The 22,337-nt window shown below is 40.1% G+C and overlaps 2 protein-coding genes across 3 annotated transcripts in view; both read right to left on the reverse strand.

Annotated features, from left to right (window-relative positions):
* Positions 1 to 560: 560 nt before the first annotated feature.
* Positions 561 to 22,337, reverse strand: part of LOC146479956 (uncharacterized) — a 34,126-nt gene continuing 12,349 nt past the window's right edge. Inside the window, exon 5 of one of the 2 annotated variants that reach the window (XR_014864923.1) lies at positions 561 to 1,269. The gene's annotated coding sequence lies outside the window, so the exon portion shown is untranslated. Of the gene's footprint in view, positions 1,270 to 1,327; positions 2,373 to 22,337 lie in introns of those variants that run through there. The other variant, XR_014864924.1, reaches the window with a different exon arrangement.
* Positions 2,361 to 16,938, reverse strand: LOC146479957 (uncharacterized). The gene is made up of 4 exons (XM_085110821.1): positions 16,774 to 16,938; positions 5,837 to 5,948; positions 3,939 to 4,088; positions 2,361 to 3,680 (listed from the first exon to the last, which is right to left on the reverse strand). Exons 3-4 carry the CDS (start codon positions 3,952 to 3,954, stop codon positions 3,148 to 3,150), a joined length of 549 nt encoding a protein of 182 aa, XP_084966947.1. The 5' UTR covers positions 3,955 to 4,088; positions 5,837 to 5,948; positions 16,774 to 16,938; the 3' UTR covers positions 2,361 to 3,147.

A 22,337-nucleotide genomic window follows, 5' to 3' on the forward strand; every position in this document is an offset into this window, starting at 1 on the left:
ACAAGTGTAAAATGGGCTAGTCAGCTGATCGATGAGAAACGCGTGACTCAGTGACTTTGAACACATCTTGAAGTGTATTTATTTATTTATTTATTTATTTATTTTATTTATTTACACACGGCAAATCATCAGTTACAAGCATGCTACAAACTATTATAAAGAATTTACTTATATCAGCCAAACAACAACAACAACAACTGGCTTACATGATTGCCGTGTAGGACTCCAAAGAAGAGAAATGGGTTTTGATCTTCTTTTTGAAAACCCCCAGAGAGTCACATTGCCTAAGATCTGTTCTAGGCTTAAGCAATATAAAATTAAATGCAAGGCTGATCGGACCGCTAAACAATTTTATTGCCCAATATTTCGGTTAGATAATACTAACCTTCTTCAGGGGCGGCAAAAAGCTAAGTAAAAATTAGAAAAAAAAACGGTTACAATATTTAAAGACGATACAAATGAAAAGTTGAGATGTGATTGGTTGATAAATAAAGAAAGCTGAAACGTGTACAGTAGACAGATTAATTTTCATCGCGTCTGTTCATTCCATAGCAATATAAGCAATATAAGTTTGTTAACTGAGTTTCTTAGATCATAATTAGTTTTATATTTACAAAACATGTTGTGAAAATACATTGGAGTGAGATTATGTAAAGACTTGAAAGCCACGATGACCTTGTGCTTTCTCCGGTTAGAGATCAACTTTTCGCACCCAAGTGCGTCCAGAAGAGGAGAAGAACTAACTTCATAGCTAGATTTTGTTAGTACCCTAGTGCCTAGCGGTACGATTATGTATATAACATTAGCAAAATCAGCCAAAAGTTTGCAAACAATCTGACAATCCCTCACTCGCATCAGAGTCCCCGTGGTTTCCGGAGTGGGGAATTATGGGGTCTTTCTATAATTACGGAAACTGACAAATACACGGTAAACACTCGTTTCCATCTCTCAAACTGACCTTGGAAATTCACTTGAAACTACATGAATTGAAACTTATTTCAAAGTGGAGAGAAAAAGAAAGAAAAGTAATTGACCCTAGAAAGATCGGTGCTAAGCCCCAAAATGATGTTCCTTGCCTAGCTGGACCTCTAGGCACTCAATTCTCTGCCTGGGGCTCTGTTCCTTGTACAACAGCACTATGACGATAAGGAAAACGACATTGTGTAAACCACTTAAGGTGTCCAATGTCAGTTTGAGATATGAAAACACTGAAGTGTTAACCCTAAAAAAAGCGAAATCCTCACCATTTTAAACATTATTCAGGGGTACCTAACTGAAGAAATGAAGGAAATAGTTAAAAGTTGTTTCCTGTATTCTCATAGCACTTTATGGCTTTTTAAACAGCAAATAGTATATGCCATTTGAAAGTGCTTGTTTCGCACTTTCAAATGACACATTTTAACATCTCCTGAAACAAAAGGGGTTAGTTTTTCAGCGATGCGAGAGTTCAACGGTGCTAGTTTTCCTTCACAGTTTAACAGTTTTTCCTATCCTGAGTATCAGGTCTTTCTAAGGGGAGGGGGAGAGGGCAGATAATCGGACTGTCTTTTTCGCGGTCCGAAAAACAGGCAAAATTGGCGTCTTTTCATTTTATATTTATATTTTCACAGGTATTTACATCAGCGGCAAAGCTCAATGATGCCAGGGTTAAACGGTACTAGTTGTCTTTCACTGTTTAACAGTTTTTCCTAATTGAGTATCAGGTCTTTTTAAGTGGAAGGGGAGAGGGCAGATAATCGGTGTGTCTTCTTCGTGATCCGAAAAACAGGCAAAATTGGCGTCTTTCATTTTACAATTATATTTTGACAGGTATTTACAGCAGTGTGCAAAGCTCAATGAAAGACGGGTAGACAAGCTTTGAAAATAAAAAGAAGAACCCTTCCTCTTCAGAAAGCCATCACAGTTCACTAAAATTCTAAAATTATTCACTGTTACCAAATGCGCGAGGACACAACGGGAAGCGAATTTTTTTTTTTTTACGAAAGAGTAACCGCCCGTTTGAAACGTTCATCAGATTTTGATACTGCCGGGTGTGATAAAGATGTTCATGATGGGAAATTTTGTTCCCAGAACAATTAAAACGGCATATAATCGCGCAGATTATTCAGCCCCTTGGGACACGTCTCTCGATTGCCGACGTTTATGCCAGTGAATACATCTCTTTTTCCTGAAGATTTCCTTTTAATAGTTTAGTTGGTTCTTCGACGAAAATAGAAATATATTTAACGAGATTTTTCTGCTACGTAGTGATATTTCGACCTTAAACTGCAAGAAAAAGTATAGCTCAGACAAACTTGACAAAAGTATACCCTTAAAAAGGCTGCCCGAAAAGTAAGTAAAATGCGTCTGCCATTACGCACTCAAACCAGCAACTACTTGAGCCGACAGATTTTGTGCAGCGGCTTCCCTCTCGTGACGTCATCGTATCATCTAAAGGGCATCGAAAAAGCGAGAAAAAGTAGTCGAAATGCTCAAGATCTTCCTCTAATTCTATCGAATATGACTCTGATTTCAGTTCTAACTCGAGTGGTAATTTTGAAGACAATGGGGACGATTCTCAATGAAATAAAGGGATAACAGGACGTCACATTGTACTCTCTCCATCTCGCGGACATTTTTTGATTGAAAGTTAAGGCGGTAATACGAATGTGGAAACTACGCTTGAAGTAATCGAGCTTCCCATTGGAATTACAACTTAAAATTTGGCATGGCTAGTACTTTCCTCCTATACTTTCGAATGCTGAAGACAAAAGAAAAGATAAAAACTTTGGCCAAAGGAGCACTTTAAACTCTTAATGTGTTATCGCGTGGACAAAACGAAAAGAGAATTTTGCGCATTAAAAGAACAGAATCTACTGGTATTCGTATGATGTGAAAAGGTCCTTAGAATTCGCTCCAATAGAGTGTAGTAAAGATCTTTAGGACGACCATTTTTTCTCTTCAGGTAGATACAAGTATGTAATTGTGTAGACTATTTACACGTTACAGGTTAATTATTTTGTTCAGAGTCTGGCTTGCTGCGATTAGCTCTTCGCTATTTGCAAGCCAGCCTAGTTAAAGTTGTAAGTTGTGAATTAATAAAAATAAAAGTCAAAACTAAAACTGGTGATAAATTTTTCTAACACTTATGTTGAACCAAAATGTTTTCTAACGAACCAAAACTTGCCAGAAATCGCTCGAAGACAAGCCAACTCTGAGGTCATCACATTCCCATCTCGCTCCTTTAGTACCCAGAAGCCAGTGGTATCTATCCCATACAATGGCAACGTGATGGTAAAGTCGTCCGTCGCCATTATCCCCAAAGCGGTTAGAGCTCCATTTTCTTTCGTACCACTGATTACAACCATTTGCTAAGCTCGAGTTGTCATTCTCCATTCTCACAAAAGAGCCACATGAACCAGGCAAGACATTGGTCTGACCACTGAAGTACTGGACTACAGCTTCCCCAGCACTATTAGCGGCCGTGGCCACGTGGAATGTACGTCCCACCTGTTCCTTTCTGCAGTGGAATCTCAGTTGAGTGAAGGACAAGTGCTCTCGCAGCTCCTTCATAGCGCTATTTTTTACAACCATCTTGTTGCTTTGGTAACCGCTTATTCCACGGTATGACGTCTTTTTGGACAACTGAGGGGGAGTGGCTGAACTGTCAATCACCACATTCAAAACAAGAAGCCATCCACCTGAAATGAACAGGTTACAAAAAGTTAGAGAAAGAACAAAAAAAGTTGAATTTATTTTGGACCAGTTTGCCAAAATTTACCGACAAAACCGACAAGTGACACTGATCGTGTACGAGCATTCACATTCTCTCTCAGAGTAGAAAGAAAAGAGAATAATAAAATTAGCGTTGTCTACACAAGGATCTCATCGCTGCATCGTACTTTTACTGCCACTACGCACTCGCGTAATGTTGTACAATTGAACTTTCCAGAACCTACCTCCGTCAGTTGTCATTTCACAGAAAACTTTTAAAGGGTTTCCATTCCTTTCGGGGTCAATCCAGTACCCCCCGCTTTGGTTCGAGTTTCCAAAATCCCGGATGTGTTTGCAGGAATGAGCGGGGTGGTCTGGGCGTGTGCCAATGATCACTGAAAAACAAACAAACAAACAACTTTGAAACTTAGTAGTCTGAGTTTTAACAACAGTACCAAGGCATGATATTGTTATACTTGCGAAACAGCAACGATGCTGTGTTGAACGCTTCCGGATTCTTTCTACACGTCTTTGCAAATTCCTTTCCCTCGGAATAAAAGTTGTCGTGAAAAGTTTCACAAACTTTCTGTGATAGGTCACCATGCCGATCGATCCGCGAAGGAGCTACGATCCACTCAATTTGCCCCATACTATGCAATATTCGCTTCTAAAAATGAGTTTATTTGATCAGTAATTGCCATGTCTGGTGGTAACAGAAAAAACATAGATAAATCACAACTTAGAAAAACGTTATACATAGAATGTACGAAGCATAATCTACAACGCACTAGTAAGGGTGAATTTCTTGGCAGGGAAGCAAAATATGAAGCAATAGTTAAGAAATTTGCTGAATAAAGCCTTTTGACTTTGACTTCTAATGGTATCGACTCAAAACGTTTCTTGCTTGCGTTTTCTTGCATGCAAGATAGTGCAGTATCACTATGCCCGCAAGTCGCTTGGCAAGCTCATACAGAGTTCTGGCAATAACTCTTTTTTCTGTCGTTAATGTTTTTCTTAAAAGTTTTAGGCATAAAGAGGATAATAGCTAAGTTAAAATAACGAGATAAAAAAAGGGCGCCATGCTCGTCTAGGAGGAAATAGCCATTTAGTACTTGACTAGGCTCAGCATATAGGAAAACAGCAGAAGGGCTGAGCCTGAAACGTATGGATTTTTTCTTCAACCATTGTTCGGCACTTTGATTTTCCTATCACCTAGGGATACGTCTAAGTTTGTACAAGTGCCACACAGCACATGACCTTTTCGGAAAACAGACTAGGTTTTCAACGCGCGCGCGCTAATAACGCAAGAAGTTATGCGCAGTGAGAATGCGTAATGCAACACAATGGAATCACCATAACAGAAAAATAGTGTGTTTAGAGAGATTGTAACCATCTTGTAGGGTATATCGCTTTTTACATCGAGTTTTTCATGGCAGAAGTTCATGGCAGAAGTATCATTATTTTGACAAAAATCTACCAAATTTTTTTAAAATTAGTGATGTCTTGGTCCAAGAAAGTTCGGTTCAATTAACTAAAATAACCTTATAGCATAAAACCAAACTTCTCTCCAGTCTTTATTATTATTATTATCATTATTATTATTATTATTATTATCATTATTTATTCGTTCAAATCGCAATTTTGTAACAGGTTAAGGAAGATACAGCTGGCCATGGTTGCAAACACATTGAGCCCGCGTTGTCTTATCCGTTTCGCTGGGAAAAAGTAACGCGGGCTCTGAAAGCAACACGGAAATATAACACGATTTAATAAGGGCTGTAAGGAACTAGTTCTGTGCGGTTTATGGCTATTTGTGAAAAAAAAAAAGATCTTAGCAAAGGTCATTGGAATTTGGGGGTAATAACACATTTTTCAGATTAAATACTTTAATGTTTGGACGATTCCCTCCCCCCCCCCCCCACTTCAATTTTGTTTTGGCATTCCAATAACCCTTGTTCCCTTGTTATGGTATCCTTTCCTGCATGGCCATAAGTCCAGCAAAAATTCCTTTTTTAAGTAGGCACAGCCCGAAGAATGTATGCGAAGTAACAAAAGGAAGCACTTCCCTTAATTTATCTTTCACAGAGTTTGCACTGAAAACGCGAACTTAAATCGTTTAACATGAAGTAGGTAGCTAACTCACCGGTACAATGAATTCCTGCATATCCTGGCACACAAAGACACTCATATTTATCTTCTTCATACTTTGCCACGCAAATGCCTCTGTTTTTACATGGATTTTCCGAACAGGGAGTCTAGGAAATTAAAAAAAAATACAGTACCTTCAGTTTTCGCTGGTAGTGATATATATTTTTCTTGATGTTCTGGTTATTTCAGCCTCGTGAAAATATCTGGGTTCAAGCATAGTTTCGAGTACCTAGAGCCGCCGTTACACATTGAAATTTTTAGCTGAAACCTGTGTGTAATGGCGCTGCGAAACAAGTTTCGTGAAACTTTTTCGAACTTCCGTTGCGAGACAAGTTTCACGAAAAAGTAGAACCGCTTTCTACTTCTGCAACGGCTCGCGACGGTCGCAGTGGTGAAAAAACAAGAGTAACACCACTTCGTGAAACTTGTTTCGCAGCGCCGTTGCATACAAGTTTCAGCTAAAAGTTTCAACGTGTAACGGCGGCTTAAGTCCTTATGCTTTGCTTAAAACACCGTTACAACTGGTAAAACCCGTTTCCATGGAAATCAGCAGATGATACTTCCGTTGATTCCTTCACCCCTAGCTAGTGTCAAAATGGGTTTGTCCGAATTTAGTGCGGTAAAATTTCGCTATTTTTTGGGTAAAGAAGAGAGAAACTCCAAAGTATCTCCTCATAATTCTAACATTGAGCCAATTTTCAAAAAAAATTCAACGTAGAAAGCTCGTAAAAATAGCCTTACTTTTCAAGCGAAAGAAGAGAGATTCTACAGTATCTCCTCATAAAGTACAAAAAAAAATAAGTAAATAAAACGGTACATACTTTTGACCAATTTCTACAATTTCTATTGCAGTTGTTTATGTATAATTTTCCGTAAGATTTTTTTGGAGTACAAATACCAGCTACATCATAACATTGAGCCAATTTTCTAAAAACAATTCAGCGTGGAAAAACTTGTAAAAAACCCTTACTTTTCAGGCTAAAACTGGCCTTGTTTCGCGCGCCAGCATAATGTAAATTCACGTATCAGTTTAAAACTGCGCGCGCCCGCGTCATTTTAGTACACAGGCGCGGTGCGCCAAATAACTGTATGGAGTCACTTTAAGCACCATTTACCCTGGTGTGGTTTTTTTGAGTTCCTGAGTCTGGACTCTTCGTAACTTCAAGAGCATTACAACGGTTTCCAATAACACGCGACCTACGGCATTCAAAAGAGTCGGATAAAGTTGCGTTTTGGTGGACGTCAATCACAGAAAAGCCGTTGAAATTATTTTGAATTCTGACAAGATTCCAAGGTAACCCTGCAAGAAACTAAGAATTTTACGTCGCTAAGTGAAGGTAAACTTTGTTCAAATTGATTCTCTTGCAAGATTAAGCGCAAATAAAAGGTATTTTTGAATTAAAAGTTTCGATTTTCACTGCACGTGAAAATTTGCTCACTTGCACGCATCGCTGATTTAATTATCAGGTGTAGCGATGTTTAATAAAAAAATTACGACTTCGTCTAAACAAAATGCATTTTATAGGTAACCTGTCTTCAGTGGAAATCAACTTTCATAAAGTTAACCATCCGTCAGTGGATAAAACTGTCAATTTCTTCGTTCTGTTGCCTTGAAATGTTCGCAGAATTCAAAATAATTTCAACGGCTTTTCTTTGATTAATGTCCACCAAAACGTAACTTTATCGGAGTCGTTTGAAGGCGATAGGTCGCGTGTTATTGGTAACCACTGTAAAGCTGTGACAATGAATCTTGAAAGGTATATACAACGTTCAGAACGGTTTGCTATCAGGTCTGACGGACGATGACAACATATGACGTGAAAATTACGTCATTTGTTCTGCACAGCCTCCATCTTGGATCCGCCATATTAGGTTTCTCGATTTTTGCAAAAATCTTGCAAAACCATCCAAAATTGACCCCAAATAACCAAAATCAATAAATAAATTCTCCAATAGCATAATAATGTAACATTTCCAATGATGTAATTAAACTATACGTATCCACTTAACTCTTTTAAAGCCTTCGTAATCGTTAATGAAGTGTTAATTTCAATGCTTACATTTTTGACCTATCGCCCAAATTTCGATGTTGTATCACCCCTTAAGAAGAAAGCTCATGAACGGTTACTAAGAGCAACTGAACTTTGGGTGAAAATTCAAACCGGCGTACGACGTAAACGAAGGGGCACAATGATATAAATAAGCTAAATACTATAAATAATTGAACATTTTAGAAGCAAACAGAACGACAACAGACATTTTTCGTTCAAATTGTGTTTGATGATATTTAATCATCAGCCGGAGGATTCGATAGTAAATGTCCTTCAATGTTTTCTAGTATTAAAAAGAACATCATTGCACAGAAACGAATCAAGAACTTTTCTTAATTTTGACTTTCGTTGTGACACGCAGAACATCATGGCGATGGGCGAACAAACATTTTATAGACCCCTACATTTTACATCCAAGCGTGCAGGAAAACACAAAAATCTTGTAGTAACATTTTGTAAATAAAGTAGATAATTACAAAACAGCAACGATGAATGTTTACTCGTGAGAGACTCGGGACAGGTGCACGTGGAATCGAACATTCAAGACGCGCATCATATATAACTGATAAATTTGCATAAATGTGTTTACTTTGACAGCTCACAGAAGCGCAACAACCGAGTCACGGACAATGGGTTTTCTTCTTCCCCGCTTTAAGAGTTTGAAATACTAGGTATTCGTTATGTGGTAATTGAAACCACAAGTTTTCTCTTAATAGCGCCTGGAATCACAGGTTTTGGTTCAGAAACTGAAGCCGACTGAAGCATGCGAGGTGTCCTAGGATCCCAGACATTCTATGGACTGTGTGCGTGTAAACAAGGGGTGAAAAGAAATAATCTTTGTTTTCATCCAATTCCTTTTTTTAATTTCCTACTTTTCCTAAAGGAGTTGAATGGCTCACATTTTAGTATCTGGGTAACTTACCTTGGAAGTCAGATTCTAAGAACACTGAAAATATTTTTTTTTTCGAAAATTGGAATTAGTGAGTCGCGACTCAAGTTCATAAGCTAACGACGAGCGACTCGATTATTTTCTCGCTTGGGTTAATCTTTTATTACACGGAATGCCCGCAGGGCAGGCCGTGTCTAGGTTTGGGTCGGGTATCTTTTTTTACGCGGGATGCCCTGAAGGGGCATACCGTGTCTAAAAACGGGTCGATTTCTTGTTTTTTTTTCTTCCTCGTATCCACAAATGTGTACATTAATTTATTCATTAAACTCTCCCCTCTCCTACTCGGGATGTATTGTCCTGATTGTCTTCAACAAAAGCAGGCCAATCAAAATCCATTCTTGTCGCTTATATTGCGAGGGAGGGGACCCACTCACCCCTACCTGTGTGACGTCAAAGCATCATTTAATTAACACTGGATTAAACTTGTGTCGCCATATTGTTAACATTTTCTGGACTCAAGTGTGCCGTTTTCAAACGGAAATTTCACCATTTTGAAGCCGTAAATCGAAAGAAGAACTTCTAAGAAGAACTCGACATCTAAAACGGTGGAAATTGGAGAGTTCCTGGCGAAGGAATCGTCCTTTCTTTGACAGTCTTAGACCACGATTGCAGACAGAAAAGAGGTCATTGAGAAGCTTACGTTATCGCAATGGAATTCCCGCAATTTCCATTGAAACCCTGAGTAGCGTAACACAAGGGAAACAACGTAACGCGATCTTCGTGACTCAAACTATTCCATTAGCAAGGATAGTTTTATAAATCTGCGAAATATACAGTTGGAATAAATGAATCAGCCCCAGCATCACGCGTAATGCCAGTATAGCAGGCATCTTGTTTATTCATTTAAAGGCGCCGTTACACGTTGAAACTTTTAGCTGAAACTTGTGTGCAACGGCGCTGCGAAACAAGTTTCAGCAGGCGTTGCACCGTGTAACATGGTCGGTTTCGTGAAACTTTTTCGAACTTCCGTTGCGAGACAAGTTTCACGAAAAGTAGAACCGCTTTCTACTTCTGCAACGGCTCGCAACGGTCGTAGTGGTGAAAAAACAAGAGTTTCACCGTGTAACACTACTTCGTGAAACTGGTCTCGTTCGCCGTTGCACACAAGTTTCAGCTAAAAGTTTCAACGTGTAACGGCGGCTTAACTCTCCCCTCTCCTATTTGGGATGTATTGTTCTGATTGTCTTCAACAAAAGCAGGCCAATCAAAATCCATTCTTGTCGCTTATATCGCGAGGGAGGGGACCCACTCAGCCCTACCTGTGTGACGTCAACGCATCATTTGATATATTTATTAAAAACGGATTAAATTTGGCGCCATATTGTTAACATGTTGTGGACTCAATTGTGCCGTTTTCAAACGGAAATTTCACCATTTTGAAGCGGTGAATCAAAAGAATAACTCCTAAGAAGCACTCGACATCTAAAACGGTGGAAATTGAAGAGTTCCTGGCGAAGGAATCGTGCTTTGTTTGACAGTCCCGAACCACGATAGGAGACAGAAAAGAGGTCATCGAGAAGCTTACGTTATCGTAATGGAACTCCTGAAATTTCCGGTGAGATCCTCAGTAGCGTAACACAAGGGAAACAACATAACGCGATCTTCGTGACTCAATATATGCCATTAGCAATGATAGTTTTATCAATCGGCGAGGCATACAGTTGGAAAAAATGAATAAGCCACAGCATCTTCGAGAGTTCCTGGCAAAGGAATCGTGCTTTGTTTGACAGTCTTAGACCACGATGGCAGACTGAAAAGAGGTCACTTACATTATCGTAATGGAATTTGCGCAATTTCCCTTGAAACCCCGAGTAGCGTAACACAAGGGAAACAACGTAACGCGATCTTCGTTTCTCATACTATTCCATTAGCAAGGATAGTTTTATCAATCGGCGAAGCATACAGTTGGAATAAATGAATCAGCCCCAGCATCACGCGTAATGCCAGTATAGCAGGCATCTTGTTTTTTTCTTCGTCGTAGTAAAAAATCGCCACATTAATTTATGCATTAAAATATGTCCTCCCCTGGTAGGGATGTATTGTTCTGATTGTCTTCAACAAAAGCGGCCCAATCAAAACCTATTATTCGGGAACATATCACGAGAGAGGGGACCCACTCATCTCTTTCTGTGTGACGTCAAATTATCATTTGATTTATTCATTAAACCTACATTAAATTCTACCCTCTCCCAGAAGGGATTTATTGTTCTGATTGTCTTGAACAAAAACAGCCCAATCAAAATCTATTATCGGCGCGTATATGACGAGGGAGGGTACCCACTTATCTCTACCTGTGTGACGTCAAAGCAAGTCATCATTTCGAAAAGTTGTTTTTGTTCAATGGCGGCCACATGTATGAATTTAAGACTCTGATCTGCCACTTTCAGAGAGAAAACAAACCTTTTTCGAGCGGTAAATCGAAATAATAACTTCTAGGTAGTACTCGACAGTTGAAACGGTGGAAATTGGGAGAGTTCACAGCGAAGAAACTCGGCTTTCAAAAACAGATCGAATAATCAACGTAAAGGATTAGAGCTATAGGAGGCCAGACCAGTTCAGCGGGGTCATGAAGTTATTGCAGAGTTATTTCTGGTGTGATTCATAGTAACACAACGATAAGTATCACGCAATATATCTGAATAAATCCATTCAGACAATTATTTCAATTGCCAAGGGAGGATAGTTTTTAAATATCTGCGAAACATACAATGGGGAATAATTGGGGCTACATTAAGCATTCCGTGTAATGCCATTAGAGGGGCATCTTGTTACGCGGGATGCCCTGAGGGGGCACGGTGTCTAAAAACGGGTCGATTTCCTTTTTTTTTTACGCGGGATGCCCTGAAGGGGCATACCGTGTCCAAAAACGGGTCGATTTCTTTTTCTCCGTCGTAGCCACAAATCGGTACATTAATTTATTCATTAAACTCTCCCCTCTCCTACTCGGGATGTATTGTTCTGATTGTCTTCAACAAAAGCAGGCCAAACAAAATCCATTCTTGTCGCGTATATCGCGAGAGAGGGGATCCACTCACCCCTACTTTTGTGACGTCAAAGCATCATTTGATTTATTCATTAATCTTGGATTAAATTGGTGGCGCCATATTGTTAACATGTTGTGGACTCAAATGTGCCGTTTTAAAACGGAAAATAAACAATTAATTTTGAAACGGTAAATCGAAAGAATAACTTCTAAGAAGTATTCGACCTTTAAAACGGTGGAAATTGGAGAGTTCCTGGCGAGGGAATCGTGCTTTGTTTGACAGGCTTAGACCACGATGCGAGACTGAAAAGAGGTCATTGAGAAGCTTACGTTATCGCAATGGAATTTCAAAAATTTCCGGTGAAAGCTTGAGTCGCGTAACAGAAGGAAAACAACGTAACGCGATCGTCGTGACTCAAACTATTCCATTAGCAAGGATAGTTTTATAAATCTGCGAAGCACACAGTTGGAATAAATGCATCTCGCGTAAATGCCAGTATAGGCATCTTGTTTTTTTTTTTTACGCGGGATGCCCTGAGGGGGCTACATTGAGGATTCCGTGTTAATGCCATTAGCCGGGCATCTTGTTCGGTTAAGAAAGGCCTCTTTTCAGTCTGTCGTGAATTCGACGCTTGGTTTGTGGGCAGTGTTGGGTTTAATTTGGTTTGAGTCGCTTCACTCGTTTCCTTCAATCGTTTCGTCTCGGGTTTTCGCTTCTAACTGTAAATCGTTACCGCATTGTTTTCACCATCGGATGCGCTTTTTTCGTCATAACTCAGGTGGCCGTTAAGCAAACCGTTTAAGGTTACTTATAGGGAAGAAAGGTCGAATTTTTCTCAAATAAATTTTTTCCTCGCGAAGCGAGTGCCGAAGGCCCGAGCGAGCGAGGTTAATAAATTTGTCGGGCCGAGCCGGCCCGAGCGGAGCTAAGCCGCGCTAATTCGAGCGAAAAATATATTTATATACAGCTATTTCAATTAACGTTGTCGGTTGAAAGCATAAAGCTAAAAGACAAGACCGAAAGTTTACGTGGGATTTTTATGAATAAATTTATCAAAATCAGTCATGCCTGGAGAAAACAATAGGTTGTAATTAGCAGTACAATGACCTGCACGTGCAGGGATGATTTTGATGAAATTATTCATAAAAAAAATAATCCCACAAAACATTGCGGTCTTGTCTTTTAGCTTTATTTTGATCCGACAACGTTAATTGAAATAGTGTATATGTTTATATGTTTATATCTTTGAAGGGGTCCGCACTGTTGCCTAGCAACAGTGAAAAACAAAGTATGAATGACGTCAGACTGTCTGACGTCGTCTGGAGCAAAATTTGCATACATCGAAAAGAATATGCGTGCATGATCAAATTTCAACTGCAATGTTCATTAATATTCACTGGATTCAAAACCATCTCTCCAGAATCTTTTCCCTTTTTTTTAGAAATCTTTTTTGTGAGAGATTGCATTGAAGAAATTACACGTTTTGTGGCCGCAGTAAAATAATTTTCCGTGGCAAATAAATTCATCGAACACGACAGCGCTGCACGCCCGTTGTACATTACGTCGCGTCAGAAATAGATTTTCAACCGCAAACTAGCCCGTGGAACTACAAAAAGACCATGCTCATCAAAAAAAATCCTATGCACCTTTTAATCTCCTCATTTGATGCTACAATACGAGTAAAGGGGGCTTTCCACCAAGCCCCAGCTTCGCGAGGTTTTGCGAGTCACGTATTTCTAGTTTAGATAATTGTTGAAACAAGAAAGGGATGCAAAGTTTCCCGAAAACAGCCGTTAGAAATCTTAAAAAGAACGCGAGCTATCTGAAAAACAAAGTTTTGTAGGAAAAGCGGTGAGCGAGTGAAGGTGTCATAATCCAATTTATGCGGGACTGTGTTGATATATTACGCGGCAAAATTTACCTGCGATTTTGAATTAACGGCAAATTTTGAATATTTTTGTCTGCATCGTGTTCATCGCATGTCACGGCGTTGTATGTAAAATTTTACTGTGAAACAGCATTCCATTTCGGATTCAAGCATTGCGTAAAAGGTTGTTATGAAGAAAGCGAAACTAGGAAAGTCGCCTTGGGTGACAGTTAAGAAAAGACCGGGCCCAAAGATGGTCGAAAAATCATTTGACGATGCCAAAAAACTTCAGCTGGCGGAGAGCGACAAGGGTTCTTGGTACAACCAGTCAGATTTTCTATAACTGCCTCGGCAGCAGAGAAATTCGAGGACGAGAAATCGGATGGTGGAGAGTCGAACATCAGTTCGGAGTCCGAAATCGAAGATGCCGGCGACAATCCAGCCACTTTCGCCGTTGTTGACCGGCTGAAAATAAGCAGCGGACCGCAGCGCGCAGCCTCGTGTACTGATAGCGGTGAGAAGTGCGTGTCACATGTCAACTCCGCTGGGGCTGCCAGTTTCATGTTCTGCGTCTAACTGCCGTTTTCTTCTAAAGGGGATGTTTACATGTGAAAACTCGCACCGGTGCGAGTTTGATACCGGTATGACATTGTGATTTCATACCGTGTTTACATGAAGGGATGCTTTTTGTCGACCGACGTGATTTTGGCGCCATATTGAATTGAATATCGAAGATTGCTCATGCGCTATTCGTTCTAGACTCCCAGGAGAGTGATTTCATGCTGCAGCGAACGGCCGTGCCGCGTTGACATGACATCGAAAGGAGTTTTCGTACCGGAATGAAAATCTCGCCCCGGTGCGGTTACCGGGGTGAACTCGCACCGGTATGACTCGCTTCGGTACAAGATTTTGTGCTGGTATCATGTAAACGAATACAAAGCCAACAGAGGGAACTGGAGTGAACTCGTACCGGAATGAAATTCGCGCCGGTGTCATGTAAACACCCCCTTTGTTTTGGTTTCGCCGGTGGCTTTCTCGCGCCAGGCTTAACTTTTCCCATAAAAGAAATCGCTTTAAAATATTACAGAACTCCCCAGGGAATGCTTCTTTGTGTTTGATTGGCCGGCGGCGTGAGCGCGTTGACAAGTTTTTTACAGCGGTTACCAATAACACGCGACCCAGGCGGTGTGCGTCACGAAATTCGACCAATCAGAATGCGTTATTTGATCAGTAGTCTTCGCGCCCAAGAACATCAGTCTGGAGAGTTCAGCCTGTTGAAATTTCGTCATTAACGAAGCCTGTGACATTTTTTCCCGGTTGAAAGTCGTTTCAAAATTAGAGGAACAAATTGGCTTAATGCTGGTTAGGTTACTTTTTAAGCCGAAGCATTTGTTCGCGTTTGTAGCCATTTCAAAGGTGACGACCTTGCGCCTGCCGCCATGTTGTTTTGGTCGTTGATTTACTGCATTTCTTGAGGCTAAAGCTTCTTACTCTTGCTGAGTATGGGCAATACTTTTGCATGTTAAGCTAGCTTACCCTTTCTACTTCAGAATTTTCGGGGTCTACCCGGGTCTACCCCTTATGGTTTTCCCGTTAGAAGCCGTTGAACTAATAAAGAATCTATGGAGAGATCATGTAAACAAAGTAGCTCAACTCCCGGGAAACCGACCGGGAAAAGCCAACGGGCGAATGCTTTTTCTCTCCAACAAATCCAGGAAGGAAATGTAGATCTCTTTCACCCAGAGATAAAAAAGCAAACTAAAAATGAGCGAAAGCAATGAAAAATACACTGCGAGCAGTCGTGCTTTTTCCTTAGGTCACGCTCTCAAACTGACAGTAAAATTATGCAAATTACAAAATTGTGACTCGCGGCCTCACCGCTCGCTAATTCCATCGCGTGCCGCAGAACTTAGGGGAAAGAGACCACTCGACCGCTCGCGGTCTAAATATATATAAGAAAAGCGTCTATAAGCAGACGTGACGGCACAAAATACTAGTATAAAGGATAAACCTGAATAAACATAAAAAATTCTCGCCTTGATTGTCTCCGAACCGGGAATACTAACGAAATCGCCTTGTGTGTCCAACAAGAAGCATCAACGGCTGCCACCAGACCGTTACAATTTGTCAAATTGCTGTCTTTAGTGATAGTTTTTGGAAAAGGAAGCAAAGTTTGAATGCCCAGTTTCAGTGCGAGTGTAAGTCGACCTAAGTCTTACGTTCGGGAGATGTTTACTCGATTGTGACCAGAGGCAAATGAGCCATTTCCATATTTTTACCCAGCACCCTTTGTGGGTCGTGATGCACACCGCCTGCACGCGACCTATCGCCCTCAAAAGACTCCGATAAAGTTGCGTTTTGGTGGACGTCAATCATAGAAAAGCCGTTGAAATTATTTTGAACTCTGAGTCAACAATTCAAGGCAACAGAACCAATAAATTGACAGTTTTATCTACTGGCAGATGGTAAACTTTATGAAATTTGATTTCCAAGCCAGTTTATCTGAAAGAATGGGCATTGTTCAGACGAAGCCTGTATGACCCTGTATTTTTTATGAAACATTTTAAATCGCTGGACGTAATAATTTTGCAAAATCAGCGGGGATGCGTGCAAGAGAGCAAATTATCACGTGCAGTGAACATTAAAATTTTTAATTCAAAATACCTTTTATTTTCGCTTGATCTAGCTGGGAAATCAATTTAAATAAAGTTTACCTTCTCTTAGCGAGGAAAAATTTTTCACTTTCTTGCCGGTTACCTTGGAATCTCGTCAGAGTTGAAAATAACTTCAACGGCTTTTCTTTGATTGACGTCCACCAAAACGCAACTTTATCGGAGTCTTTTGAAAAGGATAGGTCGCGTGTTATTGGTAACCGCTGTAAAAAGAACATCATTGCACAGAAACTCTGAAAAGAGAATGGGTAACGAATCAAGAACTTTTCTTAATTTTGACTTTCGTTGTGACGCGCAGAACATCATGGCGATGGGAAAACAAACATTTTATAGAACCCTACGTTTTACATCCAAGCGTGCAGGAAAACACAAAAATCTTATGTCCTAATAATGCCCGATATGTATTTACCTTTATGCTAAAATGATGGAAGTCTGGATTAGCATTAAACTTGTCAGATTTTGTTGTAGATATCAGTGGGCAGTAGTTCACACGCCAGCCTGTCTTGCACGTCAGTTGCTGAAGCCAAGTTGAACGAGAAGCATTTTGTGTTGTGGGCGCAGAGTTGAGCACATTCTTGTCGGCTTTCCAAGGTTGTCCTTGTTATTGGAGACACATCTAAGCAATGGTGTTGGTGTCTTTTAAAGTTGGCATAAAATATTCCCCTTTCGGGATTTCTTCTTAAACTTTTCGCCTTTTGAAAATAAATTATTTGCTGCGCTGATACAGCTGCTAAGATTATTGTTAAGACAAATGTACTTTCTTTCATTTTGAGAAATTAACCACCTTCGGTAAAATTCATAGAGAGGGTGACCTCTTTCGCAAAGGTAATTGATAGAGACGTGCTCAGAAAGCAAAGTTATTAATGTTATAATTACAGACTCTTAAATAATCTTATGAAAACATACCATATATGGTAACATTTACTTGGCAGCTTGTTGTGCAGGAGACATAATATGCAATATTTTTAACCCTATATTCAGCGCTTCAGTTAAAAGGCATTTGGTTTTATTCCCTTTGAATGTTCACTGAAACGTAAAATTTAATCAAGTGGCAGCATTTAGCCGCGACTGAATGAAATTAAACGTCTAAAATTTTGAGCTGTACACATACGTAGACACACAGCGTAGGTGTATTCTCATATTTAGCCAAGCATTGCAGGTAAATATGATTGACGCTCTGGCTCTGGCTCAAACAAGCAATTCTGGCGAAATAAGGACGTGTTCATTATAGCTCCATCTCATTTTTTTTTATCACTTATTCATTGTCTGTCGTGTATTTAAAGGGGAAGTATCATGAGAGATATCATGATTTTGGGCCAAAATTCAGTAAATTGAAACTTTGAACACTGTGTTAATTTCTAAATCGCCAATTTAAAGAAATATTAATAGTGATTCTACTGAGACGAAAGGTTGAATCAAAATATAGTACAACCGATTTTTAGTGTGTAACGACAGCGAAAATTGAAAACGCTGGCCCAACGTTTTCAAATTTGAACCCATTTTTATTTTGGTCAACTGCTGGAGAAAATATCCGTGGATAGTTTCTTTGCATTCTGATAGTCTTTTAATGGAATTTTGGTCATTATATCTTGGTCGCTATCAACGGAATTGCATGTTTTTGATTTTAAATGTGTTACTTAAAATAGCGTGATACTGTCCCTTTAGGCAGAGTCAAATCCTTCCTTATGACTTCTCAATAAACAACCCTTTACACCCCAATAGTGACGAGTATCTACAGCTGCTGTAATTTCTCCTTCCAAATCACTACTTCATCAAACAAACACATTTCAACTGAAGATAACAATAATGACTGAAATGATCAATTAAGATAAAAATTAATGTCTTGATATTCAAACAAATTCTCTCAACTACTACCATGTGAAAAGTACAGGGCACGGTAAAGAGAATATCACTGCCACTCGACCTTGTAAAACGTCTTCTGTCTTTCTTCTCCTCTATTTATAATTAGTTTTCCGTTTTCTTGTTTTTATCTTAACAAATATTGTATCGTAATTTTAAAGGGCATACAATTAGTTAACTATATTATTCCCTTCTCCACTCATTTCTTACACACTGTAACCTTATGTAATATGATCATGTGGAGTAAATAAAAAATAGAAATACGAAAATAGAAAATATGCATTTTAATACTAGGGCTAATAAAGGCTTATAATCATGATCATCTTGAGCATTACAATAACTATTATCACTTTCCTCTACTCAAAACACAAACATTTGGAGTTATAAAAAATTCACTTTTTTGGACCCCCACTTCCCGTATGACTACATTTTTTACAGATTAGGACAAGTAATCACAGATTGAAAAGTGCGGTCGACATGCCAATATGAAAGACTGCATGTCTTCACGTGAAAATGAGGCCAGATACTTGATCAAAACGCGATAAATTTCCACTACAGAGAAACAAAATGGCCGCCAACCTCGATTTGTTCCGCATGCATTTGCACGGGCAGCCCTGATTCGCACTTAGTGTAAGACTTGCTCATTAGTTTTTGGCGCGAAAGCAAACGCACGAAAGTTCTCAAACCTATGTTATGCAAATAAGGCTCAACTACTTAAACACTAGCGCGCCGCTTAGTCAAGCGCGTCTGCCTAAAGCCATGATGTGTCAAGAGTGTGGTTAAGCCTACAGAATTGTAAGTCATACATTTCCAGCGATCGTTTGCTAGTTCTTTATGACAAGTTTAGTTTTTCAAACAATATTGTTCTTTTCCTTTCAGTTTGACTATTGCTGTTAAATAGATGCAACTAGTGCAAGAATAAAACGCTCCACATTTCAATGACGCCCAGTAGCCTTCACATCAAGTAACGCTTCGCAACGAAAGCGCGAAACAGTCAAAAATTCTAAGAATCGAAGGTTACACAATCGACTTCAAGATCCGGAAGGACAACTTCGTAAACAAAGGGACCTTTCTCCAAGAGCAACCGACAGCAAAGCAAGCGACCGACCGATCTTGGATTCAGTTAATCCCTCGAAAGAATCATACCGTTTTCCAGAACAACCGACTGCCAGAAAGCGAGCGACTGACCGTTCTAGAAAATATTTCAATTTACACCTTCGGTAAAAGCGCAGCAACTTAATTATTCAAATTCACTTCGCAATGCCACCAAAAGTTGATGCCAAAACCCTCACGGGGAAAATGAACAATGCCGTTGGAATTCTTAACGAATTAATGGAAGAATTAGAAACAGTCTTCTCGGTAAAATCAGGACTTGAAAGACTTGAAACAGTGTTTAATTTAGTGGAATCAAAGTACAGATTTGTCAAGAAGCAGCAAGAGACTATTTTAGACAAATTAATTGAAGAAGGCGCTTCACCAGAAGACGAATTGGTGTTAACAAACCAAAAAGTCGGAGAAAAAGTTAAGGCAGATTTCCTCCAAATCGCGTTAAAACACGCCGCATATCAAAGCGAAAATAGTCTTCCGAAAGTTTCGGACCACACAGAAACCTTGAAAACGATGACCTCTGCAGTTGAGAAAATGGCTACAGTTTTAGGATCGAAACCCAGCAGCCTAGAGCGATTGACAGTTCCGAACTGGGACGGAAGCCGAAGAACGTATCAAACCTGGAAAAGGGAGTTTAGACACTGTATGTCAAAATATGCACAAGACAAAGATGAGCAACTTCAAAGGTTCCGCAAAGCGATGCCCAAAGGTTTCTTCTGGACAGATCAAGTCAAGACCTGTAAGGACATCAACCAAGCCTGGGAAATTCTTGAAAATGAATTCGCAAATGAGCGAAAACTTATGGACGAACTGTTAGCCGAAATTAACAATCTCAAACAAGTTAAAAGAGACACTAAGTCACTTGCGCGTTACGCAACAACGATTTCCGTATATGTAAATGATATGGAAAAGAACGGTTGCTCCGTGTCAGAAGCATCAGAGGCTCCGTTCTTCATGTCACAATTGTTATCCAAGCTTGATCCAAGAGACAACACAAATTTCGGAAGAGAGATGCAAAGAGCGGGGAAGGAAGAAAACGTGTCAAACCTCATAACCTGGTTACATCAAGAAGCTACCCTGCGCTCCAGAGGCAAACGAGAACCAGACAACGCTGAGGATAAAGAACGTACCCACAGAGGAACAACATCTAGAAGGACAGACAGCCACGCTGCTAACAATACAGGAATCTCGGATGACGAAGTGTGTCCACTTGGGTGTACGTCGAAGCACCTGTTAGCTGCCTGCCCATTGTATCAAAGTTCAACTGTAAGTCAAAGATGGGACGTAGTCAAACAAGGCAAGAGATGCCGAAAATGTCTCAGACAACATCACACGAACGACTGTAAGAAGCCAGACGGTACGACATGTGATAAATGCAGACGAAACCACCATCGTTCTCTTCATAACGAAACAATTACTTCGAATTTAAACCCGAACGTAACACCTTTCCGTATGCAAGATGTTCCTGTAGAAGGCAACACGAGCTGTACCGCTGACCACAAAAAAGATTTCAAGTTCATCACTGGTTTGTGTCCCGTTCAAAAGGTTAAGGTTATGGGCTCAGGTGGAACCCTTATCGAAATGCTTGCCATGTTAGATTCTGGTTCAAATACAAGTCTGCTATCTAAGAATGCAGCTCAACGACTGGGAATAACTGGGACAGCTACCCATCTTACGATGAATCTCGCAGGTGGAGAGAAGAAGTCTGAAGCATCAGAAATTATCGAGATTACAGTTGCCTCTACTTCAGAAGAGAATATCAGGAAAACGTTTGAGGTATTCACTATTAAGAAACCTTGTAGTGCCGCGAAGGAAGCTATTGAACACTTCCCTAATCTCAAATCAGTGGTGGACAAGCTGCATCTATGTGGTGGAACAATAGATCTTCTAATTGGTACAGATTTCGCCGATGCGTTCGTCGACATACATACCTTGGCTGGGGAGGCAGGAGAGCCGATTGCCAAACGTAACTGCTTTGGTTGGTACGTTTTGGGACAGTTGAACAGTTCCAGAATACAGTCCGTGGAAGTCGGAACAGTGAGCATTGAAGACGACATTAAGAAACTGCTTCATCAGGACACCCTAGGAGTTAAACCTACAGAACTGTGTACATGTAGAGAAAACGTGCTACGTGAAAACAAGTTCGTTAAGTCACTGACTGATTCAACTACACTGGTAAACGGAAGAATCCAAGTTAGAATGCCTTGGAATGAGAATGGACCCCCTAAGCGCAGTAATTATGAAATTGCACTCAAAAGAATGCAGTCTGCTGAGAGATCGTTTCAGAGAAAAGAATGTTTCAACATCGTAGATGATGAGGTCCAGAAGTTGTTGGAACAAGGCTTCGTAATTAAAGTTCCTTTGGAAGAAGTTGATCACACTCAACCCGAATGGTATATGCCTTTACAAGCAGTCTTCACACCAGAGAGAACCACTAAAGTCCGCCTGGTATTTGATTCGTCATCAAAGGGCCACGATGGTCTGTCTCTGAACGATCACCTCGAGAAAGGACCTAATGTAATCTTCCCAATGTTCTTATGGCCTGGCGTTGGAATGAAGTGGCTTACTCGGGTGATATCCGAAAAATGTTTAATCAAGTCTTAGTGGACCCTGATGACCAAGTCTTTCATAGGTTCTTGTGGAGAAGCGACAGAAGTGAAACGCCCTCAGTCTTTCAGTGGCTCAGATTAAATTTTGGGGACAAGCCAGCACCAGACATTGCCACGAACGCCATTAACTATTTAGCTAAAGTCTCACAAGTTGAATTTCCAGAGGCAGCCCAGGAATTACGAGATCACGCGTACGTGGACGATATCGCGGGCTCAAGAAACAACTCGACAGAAGCTAAGAAAATAACGAAAGAAATTGATTCCATCCTTGGAAAAGGCCAGTTTCAAATTAAGGCGTGGCATTCCAACTGCTCGGAGATTGACCAGTCTAACTGTGAACGATTTACAGACCTGCTTGGCCACAAATGGGATAAAGAAGAAGACAAGTTTTCCTTCA

Source organism: Pavona decussata, unplaced genomic scaffold (assembly GCF_977016875.1).
Source record: "Pavona decussata unplaced genomic scaffold, jaPavDecu1.1 SCAFFOLD_58, whole genome shotgun sequence".
Classification (NCBI taxonomy): Eukaryota; Metazoa; Cnidaria; class Anthozoa; order Scleractinia; family Agariciidae; genus Pavona; species Pavona decussata.